The sequence below is a fragment of the Anser anser genome (assembly GCF_964211835.1).
Source record: "Anser anser genome assembly, chromosome: 1".
Taxonomy (NCBI): domain Eukaryota; kingdom Metazoa; phylum Chordata; class Aves; order Anseriformes; family Anatidae; genus Anser; species Anser anser.
This window is the reverse complement of record NC_139720.1, coordinates 132928941-132952753: the sequence shown is the minus strand read 5'-3', so window position 1 is coordinate 132952753 and position 23813 is coordinate 132928941. Positions and strand designations below refer to the sequence as shown.

The 23813-nt window shown below is 37.3% G+C and overlaps 1 protein-coding gene across 10 annotated transcripts in view; it reads right to left on the bottom strand.

The window, feature by feature from the left end:
- Nucleotides 1-23813, bottom strand: part of MID1 (midline 1) — a 251968-nt gene that overhangs the window by 31895 nt on the left and 196260 nt on the right. For all 10 annotated transcript variants that reach the window (XM_083821997.1, XM_083822003.1, XM_083821995.1 and 7 more), the window contains exons 3-6: nt 23710-23805; nt 8701-8808; nt 4726-4874; nt 1102-1229 (exon numbers count right to left, since the gene is read on the bottom strand). In XM_083821997.1, coding sequence (XP_083678123.1) covers nt 1102-1229; nt 4726-4874; nt 8701-8808; nt 23710-23805 — 481 coding nt within the window. The remainder of the gene's footprint in view (nt 1-1101; nt 1230-4725; nt 4875-8700; nt 8809-23709; nt 23806-23813) is intronic.

Genomic DNA, 23813 nt, shown 5'->3' with positions numbered 1-23813 from the left:
AAAAACAAAACAAAACAAAAAAACCTTATTCAGATATGGCAAGAACCTCACAGATTTACAAGGCAAGGGTGCATGCAGACAGCCTTGCTACTTCTAGCATTCACTTGATCCTTTATACCCCATAGTATTCCCCTGCAGAAAAGACAGAATCTAGGCCTCTGCATGGCAAAAGATACTGTGTTTGACCACAAAGAGGCTGCATGCTTTTGCATTCTTCTGAAATTACATGGGTATATTTCCTGCAACCTGGGCTAAGAGAACAGCCCTGTGTTTTGAAGTGTTTTTCTAACAATGCTCTTTCATTGCAAACTCTCACTGCTCTCAGAAGATGCTTAAAGAGTCTGCAAAATGAAAACCCACGCCCCGTCTCTTCTGTTTTCAATTGAACTGGAATGAATTGTTCTAATTCTGGCATTGAAATTAAAACATCCTAAATTACAGTAATTTGTTTCTTTTTGTGAGTCACTATATACTCTGACACTGCACATTACTCAGTACGGGTCTAATGCTGCAGTAGTCTACAGGCCAAAGCTCTCAGTTAACTGAGCTGGAGCTCTGCTCTGCAGAGCACACTGCATGCTCCCCAGTCTCGAATGTAGTGAGGTCCTCCAGTTATGTGATGGGGGAAATGCACAGTGACGCTGCTATGAGAAAAGATTTTTCTTTGCTGAGCCCTCTGTGCTGATTGCTTGAATAGCTTCTGGTTGCTCATGGGATAGTTGCCAGGCTGCAATCTGCCACAGCAAGAAGGCAGCCCTAAGGGAGAGGGTAACTCATGCAGCCTCCTGGGAAATGAGATTCAGCCCCTGCTCTCCTTCCTCTGGCCTGGGGAAGTGCTCTGGGCCACTCCGGGCTGAGCTCCAGCTGTTCTTTTATTTCATTCTGCTGCCACAACTTTTAACTGTTATCACCCACACTTACCACACCCTGGTGGGGAGGGTGTGAGGAAAGGAGATGAGAGGAAATGCATCCCAAACGCTACCTGGGGCACTCTAGGGCTGCTAGAGGTAATATCTTTAGGATTAAATGGGAGAGCAATGAAGAAAATCCTATTGTTACTGCTTTATGAGGAATATAGTAGTATCTTGAGAAGAAAATTACCTGTAAGATAATCAAGGCATTCCAACAATTTCTTCTCCCTGGTAAAATCAAGTGCGAAAGTATCAAAAGTATCATTGAGATTAATTTCAGGAATTAGAACCTGGGAGGATGCAGTTGCCATGGAAACCCTATAATGAAAAGAAGAAGTATTTTAGTACACCCAAAGACACAATAGCTTTTACATCAAGGTAGGATCTAATCATCATGATCACTGTTATTTCTCATAAAGCTTGACAAAAATTTTTACAAGTATTTTATATATATTGTTTGTTAGGAATTTCTCCTGCCACCTTTACTTTTTGAAGTAAAGTCTCCCATAAAAAACTGTTATTATTACTTATCTTTTGCTTAATATGCAGTGTTAGATAAGTTTTTAACAAAATATTAATTAAGCAACAATATACTTTGAATTTTTCTTTCCAGCCACCCTCTGAAGCAAAGTAGCATTAGCACTAGTTTTATTTGTGTTTTAAGTGATCCTGACAGGTGTTGCATCTTTCCCAACCCCTTTTTCCCATGTAGTTTCTTGCTTGAGGCATTCCTTCACACTGCTATCTCCAGGGCTTGGTGCAGATCACCACACCTCCTCAGCTGTTTAGCACAGCACACTGCTGTTAACTTCAAAAAGCACAGGAGAGAGATAAAACCAATAGATGTCAGCACAGTTTATTTTGAAAAAAATATAAAGCCAAGCATGTGTGCATACTTACATTTCCTCCAAACTGAAATATTTCCTTGTCTACCTTATTTCAGAAACTACATCCACTTTTGTCTGTCCAAGAGTACTAACATAAAAAGATGAGTTTTCACAGGAAAACTGGCAGCAGGATTCATTTTTTGGATCTTTCAGCCTGATATCTCAAAATATTTGTTAGTGGCTAGGTGGATACTGGATATGCTTAAAAAAAGATCAGGTGAAAATTCAACAAAGAGGTTAATAAACCTTGTGTTATACAACAGAAAATTGTTGTTTCACTTTGGAGGTAAATAGATAACCATGAGCACAATGTATGTCAGTTATCTGTCATTCGTGACATGTCAGGTCAAAATATTTTGATTGTTTCAATTAAGTTTCCCAAATTAGAGTATTTCACTGTAGATGAGACTGAAAAGGCTCCAGGCCAAACACTTGTTAAGAACTGTGTTTTCATATTTCTCATTTAGTATTTTAGGAACACAATTAGAAAATTCAAAAACTGAGCTGTATATTTTGTTGTCTTCAGCTCAGTTTTCAAAGACTCCGCTGAGGAGCTTTCCTAGACAATAATTCTTGTTATACAGTTTTCATCATCATTTCTCTTTGAAATTGTGGTTGTTTTTTCACCCACTCCTCCCATCCCCCAGTAGCTCACCTGCAGTTAGTTATGCTATCATGTTTCTATATCTAGCAGAGAAACAAGACATACATTTCGTTTAGGGCCTGTATTAGGGCAAAGCCAGGCTGATACACACCTACAAAAAATCATCAATGGCCTTGCTAAGAAACCAGCAAGCAGCTATGCAAGGAGAAGAGCTTCTCTGAATGTCTCCATAAAGCACACATTTATTATGAAGAAGACCATTGTACCAGGCCCTTTTGGACAGTTATTTTGAACAATGCAAAAGGGACACTGTACTTGGCTGGACAGGGATTTTCTAGGATAAATACATTTAACCAATGTAAATAATGCATGATGTAAATCACTGCAGGGTGTGTAATGTCTTTGCTATACATAGTTACCTGTCGTGCTTACAATAGAGAATATTATACTGAAATTACTTTGAAATGTGAGTATGAAGAAATGCAATGAGCATAATTTCAGGAGACTGTTTTAGCTCTGGTAGTTCAGGACCCTGGTGAGAGTGTTGCATGCATAGCCTAGAAGCAAACAAAATATTGCTCACCACATGGGAACAAGAGAGAACTTGTAAGAAATAATTTATTAATCAGATTTAGTCTCTTTCTCCATCTGTAATTTGTCTGCAAGCACCTGGTGTTTTTTCCCCTCATTTTTATTCACTGCTTGGAATGATTTTTTGATTTGCAGGTCGTTCACAGTCCTCTCATTATCGATAGTGATCTGTAATAGCCAAGAATTAGATCTGGTTGGACACATATGTCAGCTGGTCTCATTTCTGTTCTCTGAGCATCTCTCCTGTGGCTGTATTTATGATGCAACTGCTCATGTTTACAAGTTCAAAACTGGAGCTTCTCTGAATATTCTCTGGCAGTCTGTTAAAAAGGTTTGTATCTCCGTAGGTTTCTGTCCTAGTGCTTATTCCACTGGATACTGAAAAAAGGCCATATTCTCACCTTCAGCATTTTACTCATGATATTCTTATATATTCTGTGGTAGTTTAGCTATCACCTTCAGCTGGGAAAAAGAAGTTGCACAACATAGCTTGGTGATAGAATATAAAACAGGGTACAAGTCTGACAGACCAAATTTAATCCATTGTCTTGTCTTTCCTTGCTTTGCCTTTCTCAGCACAGTTTCAAATCTCTGAACATTTAAAGAGTAACACAGTTTCTCGCTTGTTTATAAATTGATTAAAATAGCTTTGGTGAAGTCTGATATTTTAGGAATCTGCACACTGTGCTCCAGAGTAAGTGATAGGCTTAAAATATATATAAAATTAGAACAAGGAATTTCATTGTTTGGATTAGGTGAAAATTGGCTGCACATTGTGCAGATACAATGTGAACCCGCAGATTAAAATAAACAAAAGAAGAAACAAACAAAAAACCATCTGAATGAATAAAGATACTAGTTAATAGTTTTTTTTTCTTCACTGTCACAGATACTTGCTCCTTTTGTTTCTCTTCCTGATGGCTAAATAGCTGATAGTTCCAAGATTTATTTTTTTTTCATCAGAAATTACTGATGAAACTCAGTGGGAATGTTTTAGCACTCACCCTGTTGCCCTGAAAACCAGATTGAATTTTCTGACAGCACAGTTTCCTGGAATCACTCGGGCCCTTGTCTTTGGGTCTTTGATATATTCGAAAAGGAGCTAAGATCCTAGAAGTAGTAGAAATTCCTGGCACCCAGGAACCCAGCACAGCAGTCTCCATCACTTCCAGACACACAAGTTGTTGAACCACCAACTCTTTGAGTGGGCTACCACAGAGATGTCCATTGCAGGTTCCCAAAGCTACACATTTTTTTACCTTTCCACGTGCTATTTTGTGACGGATATGAGACAGCTAAGATCATACCAAAATTCTTCTAGGGAATGCACTTTCTTCCTTATTTCTTTCTCAGTCTCAGAATTTTTCATGAATTAGGAATTTCAGTTTCCAGGCACCTGATTTTTCATTGTGTTTAGTACCAGATCTCTGCTTGGCATCTATTAATACCTATGCCACCTCCTTCATTTGTGCATGCTCTTACTGTTCTAACACTTATTTCACCCCCTTTTCTGACTGCTCCTCTTTTCAAAGGGATGTTTTGATTTAACATTAGAGTAAGATCCTTCTCACTCTGGCACAGCCCAAAGCAGTGTTATTGGGGAATGCAGCATCCTCCCCTCTTTGACCACATCACCACAGTAGCAGTACAAAACAATATAGCAATTATGACAACCTATCTGCCTTAAATTGAGACTCTTCTGCTTATCAAGAGGAACATCTGTTTTTTTTACCTTTCAGTGATATTTTTAGCAGTTTGCAGGAAGCGAGCATGATCATTCTCCTTCAGAGACTGCTCAGCCTGAGAGATGAGGGACGTCGAGCGCTCTATGCACTGTTTGCAGTTTGCAATCTGCTGAGCCAGTTTTCTCAACCTTACCACCTTGAGTGGAAACACAAGAAAGCAGTCAGTTCTCTAATGTCACAAATCATGATTGCATTTACACTTCCGAGACAAAACCGTCATGCAAAGGGGGAGCTAAGATTAATGGCTTCACTGACAAGAGCTTCTTTCACACCAGCTTGATGGTGAGCGCCTTCCACTAGCCACATAACATTTTTAATAAGGGGACAGGCACAGCCTTTATACCTCAAAGTTTTCCACATGGAAAACAACAGGGGAGAGCCAAAACAAGCACAGCTGGCCTATTTTCCAACAGAATAAACGTCATTTCCTGGTACTTTCTGCTTACATGATAACTAAAGGCTATTTAGATAACCATTTCCCTGAAGTGATGAGATTTGTGTTAAAGGCAACGTGTGGATTACTTACTTTTTTCCTATTACTGAGGAGAATTTCATAAAAAATCATCTGAAAATAAAACTTGAGTAAAAAGACTGTTAAATTCTCCCAGCAATACATGCCTACCCTTTTTGTTATGTGCTTTTAGTCAGACAGGGTGTTTTTTATTTGTTGGATATTTTTAATAGGATGAAAGGACAGTAGTACAGAAGAGATGATTATTATTACTGAAAACACATGTGTTGGAGATAAACACAGAAGATGTGACTGTAATCATTAGCTGAAATATTAGGGAGGAGCACAGTCAATCCCCCATTTAAAGACAATGTTGGCTAACAAAGCTTCTAGTTCCTGAAAGGTCTGGGAGACCTTCCTGTTGTTATCATATCAAGATTTCTGCTACTTCATAGTTTGAACAAGAGTAAGAAAAAGGAAGGAAATTAAATAAATCTGGAGTTTAGAAAGACCCAGTTACATGAAAAATAAGGATACTAAACTGTATGTGGATTGGCAAATTTATAATTAAATAAAGTTCCTGATCTCAGCAATTAGGGTATAAACTTTGAAGTTACTGAGTTTGCAGGTATAATTGTGACAGGAGTTCAGCATTTTTAGCAAAGATGAGGCTGTCTTAGTGCACCTACATGACAACAGAAGTCAGTAGGAAAATACATCTTTTGGCAAACTTTCAAAAAGAACATACTATCCAAATGGTTAATAATATTGGTGTTCCGATAAAGAGAAAAATGCTGGGAAGGCATGGAGATTTTGACAATGCTACTGATCTGATCAGGTTCTCTCCTCACAGTTCAAGAGCTCCAGATCCCACCGACTTGGAGGCCCTGCCACTTTGTCCATGTCTTTGCTTTGCTGGGTGCCCAAACCTGGATGTAGTAACTAGATGAGGTCTAGTGCTCGAAAGTGCTGAATGAGGAAGATAATCTCTTCCACTGTTTTACTGGCTGCACTTCTGTTGATAAAGCTCATGTTGGTGTCTTTCCTACTTTTGACTCATGCTTAGGCTGTTGAGCACCAAGATGTACAATTGCATTGGGAAAGACTTAATAACTGAAGTACTCTCACAATTACTTATGCTAGTAAGGAGTTGTATTCAGATCCTAGCATTTTATAAATACACTGGGAAGCGGAGACAGATAGATACTGAGAAGTGTCAACAGACTGTTCCATGGAGAACATAGTATTTTCTGTAACTGTGCATTTACTCAGAGATCACTATTTGGTTACACCAGTCTAACCAGAGAAAGGTTCATTGCAGTAAGAAACAGCTCATCTCTTTATTTAAGTATTAATTAACAAATTGAACTGAAATAAATGTTACCTTGTAAGTTTTTAACAATTAGATGTCACGATTTGTAAGGTCTACATATGAACTTGGTTTTTTGTTTACTTGAATTTTCCTTATGTCTTCAAAAAGACAACTTTTAAAGGAAGTAAGTTTATCTCCTGCCCATAGTGGCAGGAATGACCTCTGCACTAAAATTATTCTGTCTATTTAAATCTTTTTTCCTGTTATGTGCTTTGTTGGATTTTATAGGTTTTGAGTGATAAGTGAGATTAAGGATGAAGCTGTACCACATTATAAGACTCGTATGTTTTAATCTGAAGCCCTGCAGCCACAGCTAGAACTATACTTGAATGCTTCCACCTCTGTAGCCTTAACTGTGGTCCTCTAAACAAATTTGCCATGCTCTACCTTCCAGAAAGACTATGGAGAACAGTCACAGACTGCTCTAAAAGAAGACAGCTGGGGCTGAATTTCCTGTGGCTTTTCAGATTTTCTGGCCAATATAAAGAAAAAGAGTTCCCTGGGCACTGTAATCCTTAGCAAGATTTCATTATATGTATCTAAAATGCCTGAATTGTAGCTGTTATAGTATTTACATAATTGCTTAGAAAAGACTAGCCTGATTCTCATTTTAAGAACATATGAACAGCTGATCTTAATTGTCCATCTAGCTCACCATCTAGGACAGGCCAGTAGTGGAGGCATCGGACTGGGAAGTAATACTTTCTCAGAGCACTGTCTCAGCCAGCAGCAATTTGTCTCTCATAGATATCCTGAGTTTGAAGTGGTGTTGTGGTATTTAATTTTGTATTTTTGTTGTTGCTGTCGTTACTTTTTTTTTTCTTCATTTTGTTTTTCTTCCATGAGTTAATCCACCTGTCTCTTGAACCCATGAAATCTTTCAACATCTACAACATTCTGAGGTAAAGCATTCCAGTCTTTAACTGTCTCTCCATTGGTATCACTTTTTGGTTGAACAAAATGGAACAAAGAATGTGGATAAATTCTGATATCAGATACATTCACATAAATTTGGAGTCGATTGTATCATAAATCTTCCATGCTTTAATGGATATTAGACTACACCTTCACAGGCAATATACTTTTAAAAAGCAACTTATGTATATAACACAAATCCAAATGAATGGAAAGTTTTCTATTTTGTTGAAAGCACAACTGGACTCACAGAGTCAAAACAATAATGCAGAAGGCCATCATTTCCATTTACAAGGAACTTATATTTTGTTAACAGCATGAAGAAATTCAGGTTCTGTCACACAAGGTACAGGACTTGTGGTTTCAAACATGTTTAAGTCAGCCCTTGCCTACAGGCTTTTCATTTCAAGTTAATTGGAATATCTTGACAACGGAGCAAACCATTTAACCTGCTCTTGACTTTGTTCCTTTCCTGAGCTTTTCCCACACAAGAAGAGTTTATATTTGACTTAGTTAGCTTAGCAGTTAAAGAGTAAACACCATGTACCAAGAACATAAGAATGTTAATTCAGCTCTAATGTGTTTCTGGGTTAACAGATAGCTAGCTTAAACAGTTGAAACTTGAATATTTTACTGCCCAATATGTTTGTCACTAATAATCATCACACCTCAGTAATTAGAAATGTATACTTCATTTCCTGCGTGTTTTTGAATATTTATTTTTTTCATAAACATTAGATTTTCTATTCTTAAGAACGACAATGGTTGAGATGGATTCCTTATGTAATATTATTTTTATAAGTCTTATAATAAATAATTAAAGAATCTAGACTAACATATTCTTGTTGATAATTGTCAGCCACAATAGCAAGTGTTGTGGCACTTTGTGAAGGTGAAAATTTTGGGGAAACAGTCAGACATATAACAGAGTGAAATAAGCATTAATTAGTCATCACTTTATTATTATTTACTGACAGTGATATAATTTCAGTGTTTATCCTTAAAACTCATAATCACCTGTAGGAAGAGAAATGCTAAGGAAAGTGTTCAAGTCTAATGTACTAATGTTAACATATTTTATTCCTCTTTACATGAAGGCAGTAGTGGCCCAGGACTACATAAGGGCTCATACAAATTTGTATTAATAGCACCTGAAGTCAAAAAACTGTAAGCATGAAGAAGCAATGTTGACCTACTTGCTATCAAAAGAAGAAAAGCTGTTACCTTTCCTTCCTTGATTTTGGTTCCAATTATTTGTCGTCTTTGCTGGATTATTTCAATGAGCTGGTCACATTCTTCCATCAGCTTGGTTTCTTGGCGGGATGCATTTACCTACAAAGCAAGCCATGTTGATTATTAAAACTATTTTTTTTTTTACTCCGTTCTGTCTACAATAAATGTGTTGTTTGGCTTTTCTTATCTTGGATTTGTGACTGTGACATGTCTGAAAGTTTTATTTGAGTCTTATTTGTACCTTCTGTAAGAGATGGGACTAGCAAATAGATACTTATTTTATTTCTAACTCAAATGAGGAAAGCCTGGTCCTGTGATGTCAGCTGAGTGATGGCTGAGCTGAGAACTGAGTGATGTCAGCTATAATTGACATTAGTGAGAAGTGAAAGCTTTTCCAGAGATGCTTAACCTGTCACAAATGCAAGAAGTACATAGGACTGCAGTGAATACTCATGCATGTAAGAGCACAAGTACTGGAAGTACACAGTCCCTCTAGTACAGTATCCTGTCTCTATCAGCTGCTAGTATGAGCATCTGCTAGTAGAGCACCTAACAAAAGCCAAGCATGTATGATGGTTCCCATAATTATTGTCTCATCCTCCAACCAATTGCAGATCAGAGTTTTTTTGAAACAACTTTTACATCATTAGTAATCCTCATAAGAGTTACCTTCTATGAATTTTCCCACTCTTTCCTTCCAACCCTCTAAAATTTGTTCCTCCATCCCCACCCTCCCACGGCAGTGAGATCCAAAGCTTAACTCACAGTCAAGCAAGCAACTATCTCTTTTAGAGGGATTTGAACCTCCTTTCAGTTGCATTTTATGACCCCAAATTCTTTTACTGGAAAGAAGAGTGATACCTAGCCTCAATTTCCATGCCACCTGCAATTTTCTAGATCACTGTTTTATCCTCCTGTAGGGCTGAAGAGTCTGAAATGATTCAGATTTTCTTCACGTGAAAGCTGTTCAATACTTCCAATCATTCTTGTTTTCTTCTCTGAAACTTTGCCAGGTCTACCACCTACTTTTTCATAGGGGGAACAGAACTGTATTATATGCCCAAGGTGCAAACAAACTATGGAGTTATACAGTGGCATGATACGTTCTCTATTTTGTCATGATTATTTTTATAATGATTCCTAATGTTTGATTTGCTGAATTTAATACTTGAAAATTTAGTATTTTTTTATTTTCAATGTCCATATAGTAGTTTCTGAAAGACTCAAGTTACCAAAGATCCAATTGACTTTATCTAGTCATGTGCATTTAATGTTTTCTTTATTAGTAGTACTTTGCCTCTGACAGTTAATCAGCTAGAAAGCATTAGCTGTGCTTGTGTAGATATCTACAGTATAAATGTATGAGCCACTGAAACTATTTTTAGCACAAAAAATCCTCACAAAACAAAATGTTTTGTTTCAGGTTAAGACTGATTGTTTTAATGAAAAGTCAGCATTTAATATGACAAGCAAAATGGACCTCTCCACCAGCAGTATGTTTAGCTTATATGTATGAAAGAAAGACAGAGAAAAAGACAAAAGGTTCTATTCATACCTACAAAACAGAAAAAAATAAAAGGAGTGATGTCAGACCTGTGTTTCCATACACACTTTGCTAAGAGGTTAAAACAGCCCTCAGCCTTGGCCAGTTGCTCCTAGAACCACTCCACATCACCTTTTCCATTGGGATAGTAGATCTAGAGGTGAACCAAAAAAGGGAACAGTCCTAGGTAAAGACTAACTATATTTCCCCTCTTTGGATATTTTTTTCAATCTGATGAGCCCCTTGATCTGTCTCAGCCTTCTTTTTTTTCTTCCAACAATATGTTTAAACACGCGTTTACCTGTAAGCACTTTATGGAGCTCATCAAGATTAAGCAAATGCTTATACATCTAAGTTTGGACCAGGACCAATTTTATAAATACCTTCTTATGTGAAATACATTGTGTCCTCTGGGCAAAGAGGGGACTTGTTTACAAAGGCCTGTTTTCATTTAGATTCAGATTATCCTTCTGAAACCTTCATAAAATTAAAATTTAATCACATATTCCATTGGCTTAAATGTTAATTAAACTACCGGTATTATAAAGAGAAAGTATATTTGTTTCTTGAAGGCGATAGATGGTGCTGAAAGTGCTGGAGAGATCTACACACAAAAGGTGAAAATGTAGGAAATACTTCCACCATCCAATCTTAGGTGCCTCTTCATTTACACACGTTAGCTGTTTGCTTTGCCTGGCTTCCCACCATAGTCCATGAGGAGAGAGAGACCACAGAGCAGCTAACCCAAAGCCTCTGATAGAGCATATGTCTCTCCAGTGACAGCTTAGGGAGCCTAGAACTAGTCAGTCAACATATCAGACTTACCCAAGGGCCAAAAATTGGTTTGTGTGAACACTGTTGTTCATACTCCACCTCTTCTCATTATCCCACCACCCCAGCTGCATAACACCCTCTGGTCATGCACTGTATTTTGGTGTGAACTTCTGCAGGGCTGTTTTCGATGAGGTGTCCAACACACAAGTGTCCCTTGCCTCGACTCCTGTTTCACTAGTGGATTGAAATTCCACCAGAGTAGGGAATCCCAAATGGGTTCAGTCAGAGGCAACAATCCTATTCAATTCACATGGGTGCAACTCTTTTTATATTGATACCGAGGTCTGCTCATGCCAGAGCTGACTTTGGCACTGAATTACTGTAACAGTTCAAAGGATTTTTGAGTAGCTTCCACTCAAAGTGTTACTTTTATCACCACTTATATCATGAATGTGTTTTGTCTAGCAGATCTAAGTTACCTCTGGGGTAACTGTCATGACAGAGTTCGGGAAGGCTAAGACAACAGTATTTCATTAATGCTCAGACTGGTTTGAAAAATAAAGTATTAATTAAATCTTAAATTACAAAACTCTAGACGAAGAAAAATGAAGTTCTTGTAAAAAATCTTTGTATTTCTTACACACTGACTGCAGACGTCTCTGTTTTCTTTGAAATCTGAAAAGTATACTCTTTTGTAAACTTCATTTGAAGACATTTCCAAATTTTATAGCTTGCAGAAGCTTATTAAAACTGGAAAGGATATTCCAAAACTATTTGATATGTCTGAGCTTTGTATGAATGCCCTCCCCCCCCCAAAAAAAAAAGTTAATCTGGGGGCTTTTCTCAAGTTGAAATGCTCCTTAATCAAATTTTCAGCCCAGAAGGCCCCTGATTCCGTAATAACTTTATAATTGAGCACATGCCTAACTTTAAGTGCAGTATATTAGTGGTGGCCCTAAAGGGACTACTTGTGAGATTAACATTGAATATTATTTACTTGTGTATTTCAGAGGACTCATATGTCAGACCAAAGAGCCAGAGGCATGGAGTAGGGCTCCGCTGTACAGGTGCTACAGAAATACCAGAATAAGACTCTGCCTTCTGCTTGAGTCCTTTGATGAACAGCACCTTGACAATAACTTCCAGCTGGGGCTGGCCAAGGAATACGAGTTCTGTCTGGTGAAAATATTTGAGGTTTTATGTTCTCTACTTTTCCACAATAAAAACAAGCCCTCTTTCCAAAGAGTTCATTAAAAAAGACTGAGAGCTGCATTAGAAAAGTCTGGAGGCTGCATCGCTCACTTTGGTTGTGGGAGTCTCTGAATCATGCACAGAACAGATTTAAATCTGGGCTTCCTCCATCCTAGATGAATGTTGACTCTTAAATATGAGATTCCCATTGTTGGAGAGTTAATGCTGGACTTGGAGATAATTTTCTGTTGAAAATTCCACTGACATCAACATGCTTAGTTTTGACATCAGAAAATTCCTTAGAAATCCATGACCACAACTACAATGAAAGTAAAGTTTTTTGGTTTGTTGGTATCATTTTTAAAAACTTCTCTTCTATACCACAAAACTTTTAAAAAACTGACTAGGAGGCCTTGCTAGGATTTAGAAAAATTATAACTTTTTCCACCACCAAACATGCAGGAAAGTACATATTCTAGTCCTGTTGCTTTCATGGGGAATTTATTTCTATTGCTGCAATATTTGAAGACCTGAGACAATTTACTGCAAAACAATATGCAGAGATCTTTCTAGGTTTTCCAGACAGATGGATAGGGTCTAGTGGTCTGAGCCTCAAGGAGTGGGTGTTAAAAAAATAAAAAATAAAAATAAAAAAAATAGAAAGAAAAATGGGATTTCCTCAAATCTCTGACAGGGATCTGGAAATCACAAACCCTCCTGACCCAAAGGGGAGAGCAGGCCAGCTGCTCACAGGTCCACAAACTGCGAACTACTTTGGAAAATGTTCTGCTCTATGAAGAGGCTTCCTAGGCTTTCATCTTCAGAGACCTGAGTTAAATTGCAGCTTAGGTCATATGAAAATGAATGTGGTGGTTTCAAAGTCCCTAGCAGATGTTTGGGAAATCAGAGAATTGCAATGCTGCTAGTGATGCAAGGTTACAGAAAGTTTTGATGGTTAATTCAAAGGCAAGTGTAGTGTCATAGAGCTAGACTCATACCAAAGAAAACTAATATATTAGATTCAAAGGATATTTTAATGTCTCAGCAGACTTCTTCGCAGGAACAAATCTCTCCCTTTGGGATTCCTTATGGGTGAGGCAATTTTGTCTGCAAGTGGAAATGCATAAGTCCTTCTTTGGCAAATAATTTCTAAATGACAAGCTAAATAAGACACCCTAAGTTGGAGGTTGCTTGCTTTTTCTAAGAACATAGTGGCTGGGATAAATTAATCAAAACCAGAGTAATTTCTATTCACTAATCCTAGTGCAAAATGAAATAAAGTAGGTTGTAGAAAGAGTCTGATCTTTGGAAAGTGAGCAATGCATTTTGGTTTCAGCTTTACTAATTAAAAATGGTCTGCATGCCTCAAAATGCCACAGATATGGCTATACAGGTAAAGAAGAGATACCAGCTTTTCTTGGTGGGTATGAGTTGATGGCTACAGAATTTACTGTACAACAACTTACTCACAAGTAAACAAAAACATCAGAAAAACAAATTGCACTGATTCCACTTAACAACTGAAGCATCATTGCCACATGTTTCATTCTGGATTTTGAGTCTGAATTCCTTCCGAAGAATTCTTTCTTTTCATATCCCTGTTTGATAATATAGGTTATTCAATTTGATTCTGTAGAACAAAAGTAACTCTTAGAATAAAGCTTTCTCAGATTTTATCAAGTCTGGGAGTAAAACTGATTTTATCTATTGTGACAAACTGTGCCTTTGGAAATATGCGAAATTAATCAGCTTGCCATCTGAATGGATCATCTACAACTTCTTAGTCTAAATTGATGCAAGAGAGTGGAATGGCCATCTCCCATTTCAAGTGTGCCAGAGGCTTTGTTTTTGTTTGCATTCCACATTTATCTCTAACCAGGAGACCTGTGTTTACAGGCAGTCTCAGAGCAGGTTAAACTAAGGTCAGCACAAAAGTACAGCAACTTACTCTGGCTTCCTAAGAATTTTGTAAATGAAGAATTGATTAGGCCAGGATACAATATTTTGGGTCACACCGATAAGACTATCTTTCCCAATCTTGACTAAAAGTAAACCTTTTTAGAAGTTTGAAATACTCATGTTACTTATTAAAATATTATTTTAAAGTCTTTTGTCCCACTGTGCTTTGAAGCAGATGGTTGAGAAACTAACCAGCAAGGAACCTGCAGTCCTCTAGTGACATTTACAATCCAATCAGAGGAACAAACCAAAATGAACAACAACAAAAACAAAAACACAGAAGCTTCATGGAAAGCAAACTAATAAGACTGACATTTAAAACATAAAAAAGTTTTAAACTTTGGAAAGTTCTAATAGAGAGCTACTCCAGATATGATACTGACAGCTGTAAAGCCCATAGACTAGGCTTGCTTCAACAAATCAAGCCCTGTTTTTATGAAGCACAAATGCAGCATTATGTTGAATGGCTGCTTTTTTTTCAAGGATAGGAAAGCATGCTGGAGAAAAGACATCTATTGCCAGATGAACCACAGTTTCATAACCCATCTGCTGAAGCTGGTATGGCTACCTGGCAAAACGGCTAGGCTGGGCTCACCTGGGTGACCTGGATATTGCACTATCACATGGGAAGCAAGTAGAGAAACACAGCAGGGAAGACAAGAGAGGTGGTGAGGCTTTTGGCAGCAATGAGGTTTAGGATAGGATTAAGCTGTTTGTGAAACTAGCTCTTAGGAGGGATGAGTTTTTTCATATTAATCCCTTAATTTCAGTCATTGTTTTTTGTCTTTTCTTTTATGCGTTCTTTGAACTTAAGTAATGTTTTTGTTTGTTTTGTTTTTAATTGACCTATATCTACTTATTTATTGTTTTAATGTTATTTTTCCTGCTGACACTAAGCTTTTGTTTCTTGTTGAGCAAAATATGCCACTTAGTCTGTTTCACTGAGGGTAGAAAAATAAAAACAATTAAATAATCACTGAAGTTCAACTGACTGCTGAAGCCAATGCCCTTGTATCCAACAGTTCAGTACTTAAAATGCTCATCCAGGATCTGTGGTCTTTAGCCCAGTATTTAGCATAATTGCTAGAAGAACAATGCCTTTGGTCTCCTTGCTGCTCATATTATTGTTCAGCTATTTATGTTAGGAAGATAAAGGAGAAACTCGGAAATCTTCTGGTCCCATAAAGGTAAATGTCTCAAAACAGAGTTCAAAAACTAAGGACATTTTGACAAGCTAAACTCTCAGATGATAGGCACAAAGCTGCATTACTTGAATGATTAACAGCGAACTGAAACACATTTTCTACTCCAAGGACAAAGTTTTGCAGGAATATATGTCTAACAAGTATGTGAGCATACCTGTGTATGGATGTGAGCTGGAGGGAGAGACGGAAGGAATGGGAACTGGCATTTTTACCAGGCAGTGACAAGCATTCCTGTTAGTTTACATATAGTCCATGTGACCCGTATTATAATTACAATTATATTACATTATTTTATTTGAAATTACAAAACATATATTGAAATTACAAAACAGTTGCAGGTGAAATGCTATTTTCCAGTACATGCCTAATCTGTACATTAAATGTATGCTTAAGTGCTGCAGCTCTAGACATATATATGACCAATTATGCATTTAATTAGTCATTTGTGAAAGCAATTAAATGATTACTCAGGCAAATAATATTTGACTACTAGGCTAGGGCTTACTGGGCATAAACTGAGAACATCCTTGAATGAATATTTATTTTGAAGTATCCATATAACCATATATGCAGTATGTTTTATTAAAATGAAGACTCTCACTGAAGTGAGAAACTTATTTGAGTTTTACATTGAATGAAATCAAGTTTTATGAGAGTGGAGCTAAATGTAGAACTAAAGTAATTATAAATCAGAAGAAGATCATGACACATATTTCATCTAAACCATGTTAATAGATAAAATACCTTATCCCCTCTCCCATTAGAAGCTGTCACAGGAAACAAATGCTGTAAACTCTTCTTAAGGATTTATGCACATCATGAAGTTTGTTAATTAGTCTCTTATTGAGAATAACAGCTTTCAATTTCCTTCAAGTTGTTTTCCTGCCTATTTAAAATAAAAAAGTCAGTTACTTCTAGGACTTAAATATAGCAAGTGACTATAATTACGGAACAAGTATCTCTGCAAAAACTGAAGGCATTAGGACAGAAGGAACAGGAATTTTCAGTTGAGATGCTTTTCATCTTACCTACCCCCTATATTTCATACTGATGGAAAACACTTGTTTAATCCATTGCCCATTTCCTGCTGTCTATAAAACCTCACCAAAGTGTATTCTTTGCTCCAAACTACTAATGTTCAGCTGTGTATAACTACGAAGGCCATTTGCTGCAGTTCAGACACCAGAATTAACATATAGGCTTTCCACCTAAATTTTCCTAACGGGATATGCAGGCTTTGAATGAAATGGCCACAAATTTCAAGAAGGAGTGAGTACCATTAAAGTGAAAACAGAGTACTCACTGTTTTTTATTGTCACAGACAAAGCCTCTTTACTGTTTGTGTGTCCTCAGGGAATCACTCTGACAGCTGACTTTTGATTTTGCTGTCCCTCAAAAAAACAGAAATGCTACATGTATCTTAAATAAAAAAGGATGGAGACCACAGTGTGTCATAAAATTTAAAGAAACTCTCTTTTAAATTAAATCTGATCAGAGATTCAATTTTTTATTATTTATAATTTTCCCATTTGGCTCATTTATTTTTAATAAGGCACAGAAAAAAAAAAGTTAAAAAAGGAAAAGAAAAACAACAACAAAAAAACACAACAGCAGGCTTTTCCAGATGCTGCCATCTTCTCTTCATCACTTTTACACAACTGTTGTCACACTGATTTAAAATGTGTCTGATACTTGTGAGTGTTCATTATCTGTCATGTTGGAATAAAGGGTCTTTTTGTATACTACTTTCTTCAGGTGATTACAGAACATGGCTATAAAAAACAACCTTTGACACACACACACAAACCCCCACAGTTTTTGGTTGGAAACTTTATACTGAGATTTAGCCTGCAGCAGATCTTCAGAAGTGAGCCAGAAACTGAGCAGTTCCATTACTAACAGAAAGCAAAGGAGGCAGCAGTTTGAGGGTTACACAATTATACAAAAATGCCTTTTCTTCTTTGTGTAACCAAAAATCATTTTGCAGCAGTGTCCAGAATTTGCTTCCTATGACGTTTGGCAAATTGAAAATAAAACCAAACAAAACAAAAAGACTGAGATACAGATGTTATAAAACTGTCTACAAGCAAAACCTATTTCCTTTCCCCTCCCCCCTAGATAATTGCTCCAATTTTTCCTTCAGCTGACTTCAGATTATGTTTCTGCATAACAGATGAGAGTAGCTTCATGGTATTGACTAAATAATAGATGTTTGATCATATACTTCCTAGAAAAGATGAGAAAAAAAGTCCAGAAGAAAACTGAAAGAGCTTAGAAAAAAGTAACTGACAAAAGAGCCTCATGCTCAAATTTGTGCCTAATGACAATTAATGGCATGATCTAAAACCCATCTGCAGCAAACTCACACATTCACAGCAGCAAAGTACCTTGGAAACTATGGCAAGGAAGCCAATTTGCTGTGACATAGTACTGTCACCCAGAGAAACCCGTGACTCAAAATCCAAAGGCAGAACCAGTGCACTTACAGTGTTCAACCCTTCCCTGATTCAGCTGGGAAGCGGCTACATTTGGATCCATGCACAGACCGAAAAGTCACAGGGCAGCACAGCAGCATGCAGCCCCGTTGCATTTCAGGTGGGGGGGCTGAGAGAGAAGATTGGAGACAGCCACCCTGGGCCACCACTGCAGCGACACCTCTTTGGCACATGGGAGAAGGATGGGAGACCAGGCGGTGGTTGGTACAGCCATGGGAATGCTATCACCCAGGGATTAGCCTGCATCACTATATCTCAGGTCTGTCAATCCCAGTTTTACAACAGTGTTTACAGAAGATTTGCCCAAGTCTCTTACAGGAATTTTCAGATACTTGCACCATTTTTTTACCAGCAAGATTCTGCAGACATGTTTCACCCAGCAGGACTGCAGCTAAAGCCTCAGCTGCTGTAGAGGGCTTGTACCTAGGTTGTTAATGTATGACAAAGCATAAACATTTACATTTAACTCTTTTTTCTCCAAACATCTTCCCCTTATCTCCAGAACTAAGCAGCTGCCTTCTTGACAAACACAGATGTTTTTATGGATGCTTACAAGCTTACAAGCCACATGCTGATTTAGCAACATGCTAGAGTTTTCTCTCAATGTGTGAATTTCCACAAAATTTAAAGATAATCTACCAGGACTGATTTTAGTGCTTCATTTACAAGCTTTCTACAGATATTACAAGATGTATGAAGGCTTTGAACTAGGAATATAAATATTTAAATTTAAGGTTAGTAACCATTTCTATTCCATTTTCTCTGCTTTCAAAAAAAACTATTTTGTTATATGAATCAGCTTATCATTTGATAGATCCCAGCACAAGAAGGATGTTAATCTGTTAGAATGGGTCCAGAGGAGGGTCACAAAGATCATCAAGGGGCTGTAGCACCTCTCCTACGAAGAAAGGCTGAAAGAGCTGGGGATGTTCAGCCTGAAGAAAAGGCTCTGGGGGGACCTCACTGCAACCTTTCAGTACCTGAAGAGGACTTATAAAAAGGATGGATAGCAACTCTTTGCTCAATCAGATAATGACAGGACAATGGGGAATGTTTTTAAACTAAAAAAGGGGAGATTTAGATTAGAGATTAGGAGGAAATTCTTCACTCAGAAGGTGGTGAGGCACTGGCATGGGTTGCCCAGAGAAGCTGAGGATGCCCCATCCCTGGAGGTTTTCAAGACCAGGTTGGATGGGGCTTTGAGCAACCTGATCTAGTGGGTGGTGTCCCTGCCTATGGCAGGGGGGTTGAAACTAGATGATCTTTCAGGTCCCTTCCAACCCAAACCATTCTATGATTCTGTTTCTATGATTCTATGAAGCTGGCCCTGCTGTCCCTCACAAAACAAAACAAAATAAAACGAACAAACAAAAAAAGCAGCAAAGCTGGGACCCTGCGGTTGTGCTCCTGCTAATATCCTTCAGAAAGCTTCAGAAAGCATCCTGGCCAAGGGCATGAGGTTGTAGACCTGTTATCTTATCCAAGGAAGGAAAACAAAACTTTCCTTCAGCTTTGGGATTTTATGGAAAATCAAGGAAGGACAGATGGAATTACATAGGAAGGGAGAGTGTAAAACAAAACACAACAGTGATGACACTGGAACGAGTAAAATCAGTGTGCCTAGGTGCTCCTAACTAAACATAAATATTTGGGATAGAAAGGCGTTTTTTCTGAAGTGTGCTCTTTTCAAGGTGTGGTTTCCACTGAGAAAAGGGGATTTTTTAAAGTAAGTGTTACCATACACTAAGTATTAGCCCAGACTACTTTCTTATTAGTCATGAAGCCAGTCATTCAGGTATTATAAAATGTTTAATAATATCTCGGCTTTACTTAAAGCAGTAAAGAATACAAATCTGGCTTGATTTATTCTCTTAACTTTTCCTGCTGATATACCCAAAACCACTCAAAGGAATCTAAGACTGGAAATGGACTTCTCCAGTCTCTCAAGATCAGATCCCACATCAGGATAAATCTTGTCATAAGTTGATGAACTCCATCTAAAAATAGGTAAGATTTATGTCCCCATTGCAGCGATGAAAGGCAGCTCCAGAGCTCTCCTCCCTTGCTGCTGGAAATCATCCAGTTTACAGATAATGAACATCCCTGACTAGTTCCCGCCTGCTAATATGGGAGAAAAGTGGAAACAAGCACCACTCTTTCCAAAGGGAATAAGCTTCAGTTTTAAAACAGAGTGATAGGATTTGGCTTTTGCTATAGATGAAATTACAATTGCCTGATGTGAAGGATGCATGGTAAATAATTAATCTGCCATAAAGCCAGTTGCTAGGAAGCCATTAACAGCACACTTTGTTGATGAGAAACAGTGGCTCTACAACAACATTTGGTTTGGCTGGCAAGGACTCATTTATTCAACAGACACATGGCCTGTTTGTTGTTCATTTTAGGAAACATCAGCTTCTGCTCCATATCAAAAACCAAAAAAAGATACTATTTTTTCATTTTTTATGTAATAGTTTTTTTTTTTTGAAATGACAAATGGTTAAAAAAAAGTTAGTGTTTGTTTCTATTTTCTACAAATAAATATTAAATAGAATAAATTATTTGGTTTTGTTGATATACCCCTCCATAAAAACTCTGCAACTTTAACAAAAGGAACAATAACCTCCTGCTCTTCCTTGTTTATCAAAATTCACATTATTTGGCCTAAAAAACCCAAAAGCTTCTTACTTTTTCCTCATCAGATTTTAACCCCCCCCAAAATCTAAATCAACACTAAAATAACATTATTAAAATTATTCTAAGTTAGGTAATGATAACCTGGGTATACAACATCCGATTTTACAGTGCACTACCTATATTTTTACATCCTTACAAATTGTATACAATATATTTTATATTATAATCTGTAATATAGTGTATCAAAAAATGAAAAAGAAAACAGTGAAACCTTTCCTATAAAATTAACTGTCTGTTCAATTTCAACCTCTTCATAGGCTCATATGGCAACACTAATAAAATCGTTGGAAACTTCAGCTTTTCTGAAAGCATTGTAATTTTAATTTTGTAACATTAACATTACAATAATATACTATGCTTCATTCTATATCCTGGTTTGGGTGAATTTCAGTCAAGAAGCACAAAGAAATAGAGCATACTGAATTTTTAAATCTATACCAGCCTCAGCATCTCTAGTGTTTAAGATATTCACATCATATCTAAATTTTCAGAATTCTGGAAAAGAGCGATAGCTTTAGAGTTTACTTCTACATCCCCACTTGCCTGATTTCCACCGCTGCCTAGGTCCAGAGTTTTGACTGAAGCTCATTTCTTAATATTTAGCTAATTTAAATGCTAATTAGACTAATTTGATGAATAAGACGTGGTAGGAATTTATTAACAACTTTGCTGCTATTGCTTTATGTCTACAGAGAAATTTTCTAAAACAGGACTCAAGGGACAGTAGCGCATCTGTTACCAGTTGAACAAGTTGGATTTTTTGTAATACTAAACTTTAGAGCTGGTAATATATTGCAGAGGAGAAGGAGGGATGATTTAAAATTTTCCAGATCTAGCACATCTTGGATATAGGCCACTAATGCAGTAGAGGCTTTATGCTGTCCTGCACTCATCTGCTTCATGTTTTTTGCTCTGAGTTTTATATATAGTGGAAGAAAACGTACCTTGTCTCTGTCTCTCATTATCTGCTAAAGTCATCCCATCTGATGCTACAGTTGTTCTGTCTGATGTTATTGCTGTGCATATAAAGAAGTCAAATCCTTTACCGCAAGTCTAATCTTGTGATAGACTTTGCGTTTTTATTGAGTCCCATTGAGTCAGTGAGGCTTCACAGAGGAGACAAGTCAACTAGCAGACAGAAAAATGGATGAGGTGATCTCTTTGCAAGAACAGTCTTGTTGTTGTTTGTTTGTTTGTTTGTTTTATTTTGTTTTGTTGTTGTCTTTATTGTTGCAGCACGTACCATTGCCACAGTCAACAAACTACTTAAGCAGATGTCACATTTTCAAGATGTGACTATTCACAAGCAACAGTTGTTCTTGGGCTTAGATGACTGAATTTTCCTCTGAAAAAGACCTACAGAGAAATTCCACAGAACTTTATAAGGAAGAAAAAGAGGTTTTGCTAAAAACATGGCAGACGTTATAAAAGAGTGTCTTTCTCCAGACTTGCGTGGCTCTGTTAAGGCTGCGTATGTCAGAGCTAACTTTCTGCTAAATTATACCCATGTCCCAGAAATTCTGGGGTGAGGCTACTTTTCTCTCCCAAATTCCCAAGGCTATTCCCCAGATAACACTGACAAAGACACCTGGCTTCATTTTACATGTCTAGACAGCCATACTCAAAGCAGAATACCTTTTCTACACAACACAATTATTATTTAATGCTGCCTGTCTGGTAGGCACACAGCACACACCTTCCTCTAAATAAATGAGGTTGCTGCAGGAATCACAATGCAGTCAGGACAAATGTTCCCCTGCAGAAGCAAGTCAACAGGCAGTATTGTAATGCAAAAAAAAAAAAAAAAAAAAAAAAAAAAAAAAAAAAAAAGAAAAAGAAGCATTTTGCACTGGGAAAATAAGTTTTCTCTGCTAATCTGGCTAGTAATTAGCTGTTTGAATTAAAATATGTTTTTCTTTGTGATTGAGGTCTAAGGCTTGTTCCACTCTAAACCACCAGTATTTATGTTGTGCCAGCTTCTCTGATTCCTACCCCATTAACTTTCGTACTTTGTCTTAAATTGAATTTAGCACTTAAGAAATCTGATAGCACTTCAAATGATCAACTCAGTGAACTCAGTGTATCTCAATAAATGCAGTAGATCTGCCAACAAGCATGCACACCTCACAATGTTGAGCCTTTCTTACTCTTCCAGTATTCCTCATCCAGAATTTTCCTGGAGGAGAGGAGAAAATATTTTGTATCTCTTGTGTCACCTGGGACTCTCAGTTGAGATTGACCATGATGAAAGCATTGGTGATAAAATTTTAATGCCACAGGGATATTTGTATAATTTTACTGACACAAAGCATAAACTCTTGCTGTCTTTTGCAAGTTTTTTATGACAAGGAAGCTGTTTGTTCATAGCTGTTTTGACTTCACTGAGCAGAATATACTGTCTTACAGTGAGGAAATGGTCTTAAGAGTGCAGAAAATTTTAAAAAGAAAAGTTCTGCTAAAAAATAGTTTATTTTTGACTCTGTTCCCCCCTGTGTACCTGTGTAAGCTCCCATGGCTGAATTAGTCTGTGATTATTTTAATTTGCATATAGAGCAGCAGCCCCCAAAGAGCCATCTTAAATATCCCCCAGATTTGGATGAAATCTGGATTCAGGTCCCTCCCTTCTGTGATATATTCAGGCAACTCAAGGGATTGCAGGCATCTTATTCTTCTTAAGAAAAATACAGTTCATACATGACTTTTGAGGCCACATCTGTATCTAGATACTTAATTCTGATGAACAAAAATAAAATCAATGGCAGACAGAAAGCTAAATATCTTTGTGGATCTGGACCTTACTATTTCTTTGCCTGAGTTTTCAACCAGTAAATATTACTCTGCGTGGCAAAGGAGCCAAGAGGGTAAGCATTTTACAGATAGTGAGTGGCGTGCTCAAGTGTAGCAGTGGTGGGGGCCATCCAAACATTAAATCATAATTAAAAGTGGTTACAAAGGAATGTAAAGGAGGTTAGGTGTACTGAGAATACCATTCATCAGTGACAAAGTTCCAAATCAGTTTACCATGACTTTAATTTAGTTTTGTACTTGTTACGTTTTTGTATAAACTTCCATTTCTGAAAGCTCAAAGTGAATGTAATTCAGTTTACAGGTATTTCAAATGGAGGTCAGTACTCACTTCTACGTGTTGACAGGTCTGAATGAGTTTCGCCAAAAGAGTTTCCAGTTCAGTATTCCTCTTAATAAGGTTGGTGAGGTTACTCTCCAAATTTTGCTGTCAAA